General features: G+C 40.9%; 1 protein-coding gene across 1 annotated transcript in view; it reads left to right on the top strand.

Moving 5' to 3' along the window:
* cep112 (centrosomal protein 112) overlaps positions 1-12,295 on the top strand; it is a 155,297-nt gene that overhangs the window by 107,489 nt on the left and 35,513 nt on the right. The window contains exon 23 of the mRNA XM_077533040.1: positions 2,798-2,947. Coding sequence (XP_077389166.1) covers positions 2,798-2,947 — 150 coding nt within the window. The remainder of the gene's footprint in view (positions 1-2,797; positions 2,948-12,295) is intronic.

The raw sequence follows: 12,295 nt of genomic DNA, 5'->3' as shown, positions 1-12,295 counted from the left end.
GTCCCTTTTCATCTTGGCGTGCACCGCAAGTTCACCAACACAAAGTGGCTGAGCGCTTCAAAAAGGAAGTTGTGTTTTTCCCCTTTCTCATCCATTTCCCCCCCCCCTTTTTTTTTCTTCTATTCCACTGTGGGAAAGTCGTGATTGTAGGTGACCATCATCTAAATCCACTGCACATGTGGAATGTATTTTCATTACTACTTAGATTAAGAAGCATTTCCGCTAGAAGTTGTTTGTCTTTTCGAAAGTGGAAGGATCAGCTGGCTGCAGTGCGTCGATTAGCCGTCTACAGGGCGACGCGCAGTGATGCGAACGAACAGAAAAGTAGTGACTGGCGGTAATGGCGTCTGACTTTTTTCAAAAAAGGAGTATTGTGATGCAAATGTATCACTCTTTTGAACACAAATTGTTTTTAGAAGAAAAACGCTTTTATTTCCGTGACCCCAGCCAGCTTGCTGGACTATTTTCCTCTCGTCCAGCACCGGACCAGAACTCGTGTCATAGAACGCTATCAGGGGTAAGTCAGTGCTGATCGCACACACTGGAGGTGAGGATCAAATTGAGATTCATGTCAAAAAATCCGAACGATCCCTTTAAGCAGACGGAGCCTTTTCCCAGAAGAGAGCAAGATAAAGAGGCCACGACCAGGGTGGGCCGATCACCTTTTCTGCAGAACCAATCACCTGCTGCAGCTTGGCAAGATCTCTTGCCACTGTGGTGGGGAACCAGATGATGATGATGATGATGATGATGATGATGATGATGGTAACAAATGTAATAGTGGCCTCATATCTGTGCACAGGACTGTTGGAAACAAGTTCAAATGCCTTTCTTTATTCAAAGTGTTAAATACGTTATTTGGTCTGTTCCAATTGTAGGATAGACATTTTGTCAGAATGCCAACATGTTTCCGTTCCAACTTGATCCTCATCTAAGCCTCTGTTTGTAAATCTGCTCCGTCAGCAGATTTTCCACTTTGTTGGCCTATTGCGTTATCTTGTATCTTGTTACACATTCTGATGGGTTTTAAGTCCCTGAGATTTCAATCACGACTGGAATCAGGCACTCTTAAATCAAGTTTCCTGGCAATTCGTGATCCTCACCGCCCCCACACACGTACACTTGATCATGTAGTTGGGATTACCTACAACAACAGTGGATGAAACGTGGAAAGACACAAAAACACAAATTCTGTACATTTTTATTTGAACCTGTGATGATGATTTTTTTTTTTTTTTTTTTTTTTTTTTTTTTTTTTTTTAAGAACAACCAGGGCTTTGATATTTGCAGTTAAAAGCATGGATCTTCAAATTGTATTTATACTGTTTTTTATTTTTATTTTTTTTTCCATCCATCCATCTACTACCGCTTATCCGGGGTCGGGTCGCGGGGGCAGCAGCTTTTGGAGGGAAACCCAGACTTCCTTCTCCCCAGCCACTTCAACCAGCTCCACCGCCGATTCCAAGGCGTTCCCAGGCCAGCCGAGAGACATAGTCTCTCCAGCGTGTCCTGGGTCGTCCCCGGGTCCTCCTGCCGGTGGGACATGCCCGGAACACCTCCCCAGGGAGGCGTCCAGGAGGCATCCGAACCAGATGCCCGAGCCACCTCAGCTGGCTCCTCTCAACGCGGAAGAGCAGCGGCTCGACTGAGTCCCTCCCGGATGACCGAGCTTCTCACCCTATCTGCCTGTGGAGGAAACTCATTTTGGCCGCTTGTATCCGGGATCTCGTTCTTTCGGTCACGACCCACAGCTCGTGACCATAGGTGAGGGTTGGAACGTAGATCGACCGGTAAATCGAGAGCTTCGCCTTTCGGCTCAGCTCTTTCTTCACCACGACGGGCCAATAGAGAGTCCGCATCACTGCAGACGCTGCACCGATCCGCCTGTCAATCTCCCGCGCCATCCTACCCTCACTCGTGAACAAGACCCCAAGATACTTGAACTCCTCCACTTGGGGCAGAATCTCATCCCCGACCCGGAGAGGACACGCCACCCTTTTCCGACTGAGGAAAAGGACTGTTTTTTTTTTGTTTTTTTTTTGTTTTTTTCAGTAAAAAGCATTTAAAGTACCTCCAAATTGTGTTTGTTTTAATTATTTTTTTTTATGCAACTTTGGCCTGTTCAATATAAGCATGTATCGCCAAATTATCTAAAAAAAATAAAAAAAATAATTAAAAATCTATTTTATTTTTTTTTATTTCATGTGTCTATTTTAGTCACAGAGTAATGCAAGGCTGACACATGCACGACTTTTGGCCACGATCTTGTCGTGGCAAGTCATGCCAGTTTGGGGCACGAACTGGGAGGTTCCCGCACTGTTCACGCATAGTTCACGACGAGTTCACGAATGTGTGACCATTCGTGTCCACATTGACACGACGAGTTCACGCATAGTTTGCGCATAGTTTACGCACTTCCCGCATTTGCACGACGGGTTCGCGCAATTCAGACGGTGTCGTGCCGACTTGGGCACGCCATATAAAAAGGGGGCCTCCCCAACCCCTATTCGTGGCACTTCGTGACAGTCGTGGCATGGCGCGCACTGGCGCGCATCCTTCCCGCATCATCCCAACGAGTTCACGAACAGTTTGCGCATAGTTCACGACCCGGTCGCCAAATTTTGTCGTGACAAAAATTTTGAACATTTTAAAATTTTTGCCCCGACATGGCACGCAGTCACGACGGGTTTACGGACACGTCACACCACTATACGACTAGTTCGTGCCACAAAATCGTGCAATTGTCAGCCTTGCTTTAAAGTCTTACCATACCAATGCACATTTTCCCATTCTGTAGATAATTACTGAGCTCCAACACTCGGTGTGCAGCTCAAAAGAGGAAGCTGTTGGTCTGCAGCAGGAAATGAAGAGACAACAAGAGGAGGCCAACAGTCGATGGGCGCAAGACAGGAGAAATCTAACCCAGCAGGCCGACCAGGCCAACAAGGTCAGTGCAACAAAGCAACAATTGCTTGCAAAAGGCAGTCGGCTATCTCTCTTAATTTTATACATTCATTTTCAAACAGTGAACTCCCCTGTTTTTTTGTTTTGTTTTGTTTTTTTACTCAGTCTTCTATATTCTTTAAGACAGAAAGAATAGAGAGGGGGAAAAAAGGCTTGTTTTTCTTCGACTTTTATGAAACAGATGGATGTCGAGTTTCTTTTGTCGAAGCGCACATTTAGCATGTGTGTGCCCTGTCATTTTTATGGTGGCCTGCAAGGCTCCTCCATAGTGTCTTTTAGTGGCTTGTTTGCTTTATGTCAACCTGAACCTTATAAATCTGTCCAACACATTCCGCTTCATATAGTGGAAACCTCTCCGCATCTTTGTGCCGCTCAGTTTCATCATTAACAAGAACATTTCTGCTCTCTGGCTTCATTCATATGATCAAGGTAATGACATTGAAATAGACCTAGAATCTCGTTAACTTGATTGCATACACCAAATAATTAGTCTATTTAGTCTAGTTGTTTTTCACCTTTTTTCTCTGTCTGTGGCCAAAAGGAAGGCGAAAGGGACACGGTGGCAGTTGATTGGGTGTGGCTCGCTAAATAAAGACTTGTTGTGTCTGGGATATGAGGACGTGTTCCCAAACACAAACCTTGTCTGTTTGTGGTTGCAGCTGCCTCATATAGTAAAAGGGAGGCAGCTCTGTGAGACTTCCCTTAAGAGATCTGGAGATCTCCTTTCAGACACTAACAGCCAGCCCCCCCGACCCTCGAAAAATGTTCCCTTTTCCCGAGCTCCATTCCAAAGCTTTTTCTCTCCTCTAAGATGGCCAATTTGTTCAGTTTGTCTTTTTAAGGCATCACAAAGGAGTAGCGCTGTTTACAAAGTGGCAGAAATTTTATATTGACTCCATATTTTTCGGAATTCAAATCCATTAGCTTTCAAAGTTGACCATGTTTTGTGTAACATTGTACAACGGTTCCCACCAATAAGCTTGATTGGGCAAGAATCATTTGACTCATTTTGCCATTTTATATTAACAGTCAGTGGGAACTTAAGCCAAATGATGGAGCAACTTTAGTGGGCGGGTGCAAAAAAAAAAAAAAAAAAAAAAGTGTCACTTATAATTCCTTATGTCTGAAAGGAACACAGATAATCTGCATGTTTGGTCAAAAATAACCGTTATGGAGGGGATCATGGGCAACTTGGAGCATCAACACGCTAGATACAGAACCCAGCCAGTCAATTAAAAAAAAAAAAATAGATTTAGTATTTATTGATAATTTGCCATAAGTATGGGTAAGGCTAGATGACCTTGTTTCCACTGGCTATATGTCATGCTATTTTTAAAATTGCATTTACTCTTTCTCTAGCAAGGATTAAACGTAAAGCACACGACACACAGGAAGTGTACTTAAAGAAGCACTTTTTAAGAATTTGCCCAAAAATATCTCACAATATCCTTTTTATTTGACCATTGAACATGTTTTTAGATTAACACCTTAACTGTTCATAATGGTAATTCCTGCAAGGCTCTCGCCAATAGTTTGCAGACTGGATTTGGGTTTGAATTTTCCACCCTCTGTCGGAGGATGTGACATCATGTGCACATTTGTGTACATGAAGAAGGGAATGCAGAATGCTGTTTCATTTTTTTGGCCACAGGTTCCAGTAGCAATTCGAGATTCAATTTTCTGCATTCAGTAGCGTATGTTATGTTGTTATGTTATGTTGTTATGTTATGCGTATGATAAAGCTGCACACAGTGTTGATATCTTGTAGAAGAGCATAATGATGGCAAAAAAGAGGATATGTTAATGAAAACAATGCATATGAATATGCCGTGAAGTTGTCCTTGAGCCACTACCGGCTAGCTAGCTAGCTAGCTAGTTCAACAGTTGGCTTCCTAGCGAAAACAATAATGTTCAAATGCTGTGAATCAACAAAATTAAGTTTGTTGTTAGCCAGATGAATTAAAATTACCTCATTGACAGGCCACCAAAGCAACCGTTGACCAACTTGTATTTCACTGGTTGCACTAGTAGTGGAAGCAGTTGCGGCTATGCTGGCTGGAGTTGGGGTTAACAAACAAAACATCATATATTGCCACTTATTACTGTTGACTACTAAGCGGCTATTGTAGAACTGTTGTACAAATAAATAGTTGGGACATGTTTTAGTATTTTACCAATGCTAAGATTTATTAATGTTTTACTAATATTAGAAAACTTTTGTGAGCATTTGGCTCGTCCTGCATATTGGCTTGTCCCAGGGTTATTTTTATGGACAAATCATATGCTGATGTGTTTTTCAATCTTTTTAGATTAGGGGCATCAAAGCCTTGCAGTGTTGTTTCCAGATGCACAAGAAAGATTTATGGCCAAGGAGCAGTTGAGATGCTGCTTTTTCTTTTGAGGCCTATAAAAATGTCTCTTGGCTCTTCATTCGTGTTCAGTTAACACTCTATAAACATTTCAGTATGCACTTACCTGTTCATATTTCATACTCGGCGAGTTCCAGACACCTTAAGGGGAACAGTGTGTCACTTGCTGACATTGTTTTGGATTACGAGGTGAGCAAAGGACTACGGACAATGGTGTGGGAGGAAAATAACGGCGACGAATTGGGATAACCGCAATAAAGTTGCTCTGTTACTACAACTGGAATCCCGTGATCAAATTTAGCTCCCTCTGCGGGCTCTACTGTACTTAAACGTGGTTGTCAATAGCAGAATACCGTGCGTTTTTAAAGCACCTCTGCTGCACTTAAGTATGCTCATTATATGTTTTGTACTTCTATATGCAATTTAGGTGGAGAAGTTTTTACATGTCTGAGCAAAAATAACACACCCTTCAATTTCAAATAATCAGCATGATTATGTTTGAAAAGTCAGAAATTGTGATACTGCTTGTATAATGATTCTCAGTAGACTGTGTAGGTGTAGCTAACCATCTGTCGAGTGGGTCTGTATACAGTAACTACTTAAAAAAAAAAATGTGTCCACGTCAGTCTGTGCTGACTTAAATGTAACAATTTTTACAGTAACATCACAGTTAAAGTCAACATTACAGTTAAATTTTGACATCCAACTACATGTTATTCTTGGCAGAAATTTCACTGAGATGTAGCTTGTAAGACAATGCATGTTAGTTCAATAAAACACCATTTCTGATTTCTCTTTAGTGTGGACTGTGGTCTCGGTTTAAAAAAAAAAAAGTGAGGGGTAGGTATTTTCTTTTTTTATGACGCTATATATTCGCTCTAGAAATGGCCTGACTGCAAACCACGCCCTCATGACCTCGTAAACCAGTCAAGATGCAAGACGTCACGTCTGTGTCGGCATGTTCAATTTGCTACAGACAAACAAAGCAATCCAGCTCCCGGTGGTGCATTGCTTGGTTATCCAAAACCAAAAAAAACAAAAACAAAACAAAAACAATAAAAATGGTTAAATCCTGTAGTTATGGCTTTTTTAAGACAAAACAAAAAAAACGTGGTTTTTTTTTTTGCAACTTATGAAGTGTAACATGTAACGGTTGTCGAGATGAATTCCTCGTCGGTTATCTTATCTGGCCGTTGCATTTCTACGTGTGAAAGTGCTAAGCTTCGATTTTTATTCGGCTAGTTTGTATTCACAACAACGTGCAAGAGCTAACGTGCAAGAGACATGAGCTTCCTGGATCTAAGTAAAAGAACGGCGATCGGAGACACAAAAAGCTGCAAATGCAAGTTGGCAAGTAAGTACTTCTACAAAATAAACATAAACGAACATATGAGCACGTCCTGGAATGCCGCGGGGGACGTGCAGCTTCCCAACGGTATGTAGCTCGTCGCTGTGTTGACTTCCGTTCGCCGGATACAATTGGATACAGGCGGTGTAAATTTATCCGAAAAACACGCACGATTTCCGGGTAAAGTAAACGGACGGATCGGTGTAATGGAGCTTTTTCTTTCCGTTATTTCTCCGGAACCGTACGTCCTACGGGGAAAATGACACATATCTGACACATATCTGGAACCGTGAGCACAAGAGATACGTGGCTCGTTGAAGTGCGACGCCGGATACGGGGGTGTAAATCGGGCCTTCCTGTATCCGAAAATCAAACACAATTTGCGGCTAAAGTCACGGAGGGGTCCCGGTGCCGCTCCGGAGCCCCACAAAAAGTACTTTTTTCCCCAAAGTTTTCTATCAAAGCTACCGTGTTGCCTGATGCTCTAACTATGTCATATGAAAGATTCAAATTTATTTCTTTATTATACATATATACAACACAGTTAATTTTCTTCATAATCTATTATTTGGCTTCTGTTGTCCTATGGCGGGGGGAAATAATAATAATAAATAAATATACTATATTTATGCATAGTTTTGATGCCAATGAACATTTTGGGTGGTTGAAAGAAAAAAAAATATTAAAAAATGACTTAGTTATCACACCTCAAAGGAGCATTACATAATTGGCTAAAATGTACTCTTCGAGGGTGTTCTGAGTTAAATTGCCATTGTCAAAAAATTTGGCATGCATTGAAAAAATTGTTGTTATAACTTATTGCCTTATTCGAAGCTCTAATTATGTCATATGAAGTATTAATTTTTTATTTATTTTTTATACATGTATACAGCACAGTTCGTTTTCTTCATAGTCCATTCTTTGGGCTTGTATTGTCCTAAGAGGGGGGAATACATAAAAAAAAAAAAAAAAATCATATGTATGGATAGTTCTGATGCCAATGAACATTTTGAGTGGTTGAAATAAAAAAAAAATATTAAAAATTGACTTAGTTATCACACCTCAAAGGAGCATTACATATTTGGCTAAAATGTACTCTTCGAGGGTGTTCTGAGTTAAATTGCCATTGTCAAAAAATTTGGCATGCATTGAAAAAATTGTTGTTATAACTTATTGCCTTATTCGAAGCTCTAATTATGTCATATGAAGTATTAATTTTTTATTTATTTTTTATACATGTATACAGCACAGTTCGTTTTCTTCATAGTCCATTCTTTGGGCTTGTATTGTCCTAAGAGGGGGGAATACATAAAAAAAAAAATAAAATCATATGTATGGATAGTTCTGATGCCAATGAACATTTTGAGTGGTTGAAATAAAAAAAAAATATTAAAAATTGACTTAGTTATCACACCTCAAAGGAGCATTACATATTTGGCTAAAATGTACTCTTCGAGGGTGTTCTGAGTTAAATTGCCATTGTCAAAAAATTTGGCATGCATTGAAAAAATTGTTGTTATAACTTATTGCCTTATTCGAAGCTCTAATTATGTCATATGAAGTATTAATTTTTTATTTATTTTTTATACATGTATACAGCACAGTTCGTTTTCTTCATAGTCCATTCTTTGGGCTTGTATTGTCCTAAGAGGGGGGAATACATAAAAAAAAAAAAAAACTTCATATGTATGGATAGTTCTGATGCCAATGAACATTTTGAGTGGTTGAAATAAAAAAAATGTTAAAAATTGACTTAGTTATCACACCTCAAAGTAGAATTACTTATTTGGCTAAAATCTACTCTTCGAGGGTATCACTGATTTCAAGGCACAAGGGTTAAGAGTGATGGCTTGTATAAGAGTGATAGCTTTTATCCCGATCGACTAACCGGCATTCTGCTGTAGTCATGGCTCGCGTAAGAGAGACACTGTCCGGTTTATTCCCTTCCCTAAACCCTCAATCAACTACGAAAAATATCTACGCTGGATCAAACTTTGTGGAAGACCACACACACAACCAGGTGAATCCCTCCAAAATTATCAGAAACTTCTACATCTGCACTAAGCTGTTCTTCATTGTTGTTTTTTGCCAAAGGCTAACGATAGCTCCGGGTAGCTAACCGTCCACACGTTTGTTGACTTACTATTTACTATAAATCCCAACAAAACATTGAAACTATGAGGTAATATAAATTCATTCTTACCATGCTTGACAAGAACAATGTCCAAAAACTTTTGTTTTTGCTGACAATCGGTCGAAGTGAGTGAGGTGTCTTTTTCTGACTTCTGTGGCAGCAGGCAGCGACGTGTATTTCCTTTTGTTTTTGGGCAAAATTGCATGGTGAGGGAGTGAAGATACCCTTCAATGCTTGCTTGGAAGAGAAATTTCGGCGTCCTGAAAATACCTGACCGAGAAATCACAAGGAAGATCTGACAACTTTGCAATTACTGTGAATCCACTTTAGCTTATCTTGAACGGTAAATGTCCGATGGCGCTGCTCGTCGCATTGGGTGGGCGGGGAGGGGCGTGCCACAGTAAGGTCAATTGTCACAATTATCCAAGTAACGGCGGCTCAGTTAAAGCTACCACTGATTCAATGAGCAAATCTCCAGTTTCACTCTCCAAGTCGACTTAAATCGTTGAAATTAAATAGCGGCAGGGTCAACCAGGTCGGCTGGAAGCATTGATGCATCAGAGCATTTTTATAACTACAACTGTATAGTGTTGCATCCCTAGTTTAACATAAGGTAGTCCGGTGGCTCAGTTTATTTACAGTAGGCTTCAACTAGGTATATTTGAAATGTATTGGAAAGCTTAATAGTGTGGGTGCGACTCGTGAGTTTTTGTCTGTGAAGACTTGCTGTACTGCGCATCTGCCAAATGTGACACAACTCCAACCCACATTACCCTTGCCAAGTGAAAGGTGGGGACACACACACACCAACCCACACACAGGTCTTGTCTCTTTTATCACACATACACCGTCTTCCCGAGACTGCATCTCCGAACTCTTCAAACTCAGTTCCCACACACACACACACACACGTGGCGAGGCGCACATGCTCCCCTCATCTTGCCAAAAGGGAGAAGGTGGCTGGTGAATAAACAATGGCACTCCGCCCATGGTGTCACCCGCTCGGGCTTTGATCAGCGCTGTTCTCGCACCCCGCAGCAGCGCTTCCCGTCCCTCTACAGCCTGCCGTACACACGCACGCACACCCACACTGAAGTCTTGCCTTACGTGGGCCTTCTCCATCCACACGCTCGTTCTGTCCCTCAAGCTCTTAAAGCAAACATAGCTTTGAGTTAGTGCCCTTGTCTCTGACGCCGTTCAATAGCATTCCCTGGCAGGCGCCCACATGTATGCTCGGTATATTGTGTTTGCACACACCTTTTTGATCCAAGCCCTTTCCTGCCGCGCTTGTCAAAGGCAAGGTCTTCTTCCTACATCCTCTGGGTGAAGTGACAGCTTACATAATTCAACGCTGACCATTGTCCCGTTGTTTGAGGATGACTCGGTACCGGATATGGCGCACATGACAGTATTTATCCGCTGCGCCATGTTGCGGTTGGCGGTAATGAAGGCTTCCCGTGCGCGCAAACAAACAATCCGAGTGGGCTAGTTGTGGCAGCTGCAGCTCGTGTGTAGTTGCGGTGGTGTTATATATGCATTAGTTTCTGAGAGAGTTGAAAGCTTGGATGACTTTGCCTGTGGGAAGAAATGGAAGCAGTGGATCAAGAACAGGTGCTGTGGATACCCACAGAAGCAGAGAGACTGTGTGTGCGTGTGTGTGTCTTTAAGACACATTCCCAACCAAGCATTGAACCAAATGTATTCCTCTTAACTTAGTGAAAAAGTTGCTGACGGAGATGTGGTGTCTCAGTTTTTGTTGACTCTTAAAACATATATATATATATATATATATATATATATATATATATATATATATATATATATATATATATTTATTTATTTTTTATTTTTTTTAATGGCTTTATATATATAGGCCTGTTGGGTCTCTGGTGTGCCTGCCCACCCATGGTGTAAAATAAACAACCAAGTAAATCTTTTGTTCTATATAAATCTGATGCATCATTATTGTAAAACATTTGTACAAATAAATTTCTGAAAATGTGTCTGTGAATGAACATAACGGGATCATTTCTATAACCGTTGCCCACACAGAGATTCTCCGCCCTTGACATGATCAGTTAGGCTGGGTGAAGATCTAGAGCCACTTATAATTTAACGAACAAAAACCATCGTCTTGCATGATTTTGGCAAGGTAATTTTATTTATATAGCACATTTCATACACAAGGCAACTAAATGTGCTTCACACAACGAAAAGCACAACATCTAATAGCATAAACAAACATTCGCAGAACAAAGAGTACAAAAGTAGCTTAAGGTAATATATCACTGAGCGGTGAAGGCTTGTGAGTGTTTGCGATCGTAGCAAATGTTGGTTTTCGCACTGATATATGACTGGATAGCCGATAGGCCGAGACTTTTGAGTTTGGGAGGCCGCCATATTGCTCCTCCCAAGAAATGTTTCTCGGCATACGATCCTATACAGTTACAGTATCGAAATTGGAGAACATTTGAGACAGTTCTTGGTGTAAACACATTGATTTATATTTTAAATTTGTTAAACATAAACAAGAGGGCTTCAGAAGTTGCCTTAAATACATGTATAAATTATCTGATGTTTTAAAGGGGAAACGTATATTTTGGTTGTTAAAGAATTGTAACTGTAATTCAACAAAGGATGCCTCTGCCAAATCTAATATTGGGATCTAAGGAATTGAGCTATAAAAGAAAAAGGGGGTCTTCAAAGCAACACATACCGTCCACTTAATTTTTTTATTTTTGTTGTTACTTGTTAAAAAATAGTGTCCACCCCGCCACAACCCCACCACCCACACCCCCGGCCCTATACTAACTGCCTATGAGCTGTATATGTCTCATCTGTACGTATACCGTATACGTAGTTTATACAGTAGTCTGCTCGCGAGATGGGAGGAGCAAGATGGCCGCCCTGTCACTTGAACGGCTTGTAAGGGCTATCGGCTATCCAGTCATATATTCTGATCAGTGGTTTTTCATCAGGGTTCATTTGTTCAGGGTTGCAAACGGTCGCAAAGACATTCTCAAACAGTTTTAATGGTCACAAACAGTTTTTCTTGGTACTTGCTGAACATCTCTGTGACTGATTGCAACCTTGACCGAACGTTGATGCAAAACCAACAATCGTTATGTTTGCAAACACTCGCAAGCGTTCACTGCTTCAACAAACACTGCATCGTTCATGTTGTGAACAACATCAGCACAACACCTCTCCATAATCAGGTGCAATTGCTAAATAATACACTAAAAACTAACAGATTTAGTACATGATCGTTGATTAAAATGTTAGACTGTGGTGCCAGCGCCAGTCATCCACATTACAGTCTGTGCTCTGAAACCCAACCAGTCAAAAAAGCTTTTAACACTTGACAAACTCTTTTTCAAAGGTCTTTCAGCCATGAGTGATGACATAAATAAGACAATGAGATGACTACGCATGTTTAATAGGCAGAAATTAGAGTTACAGTGACAATAGATTTGTGCA

The sequence above is a fragment of the Festucalex cinctus genome, chromosome 1 (assembly GCF_051991245.1).
Source record: "Festucalex cinctus isolate MCC-2025b chromosome 1, RoL_Fcin_1.0, whole genome shotgun sequence".
Taxonomy (NCBI): domain Eukaryota; kingdom Metazoa; phylum Chordata; class Actinopteri; order Syngnathiformes; family Syngnathidae; genus Festucalex; species Festucalex cinctus.
The sequence above is the reverse complement of the archived record's forward strand: the minus strand, read 5'-3'. Positions and strand labels throughout refer to the sequence as shown.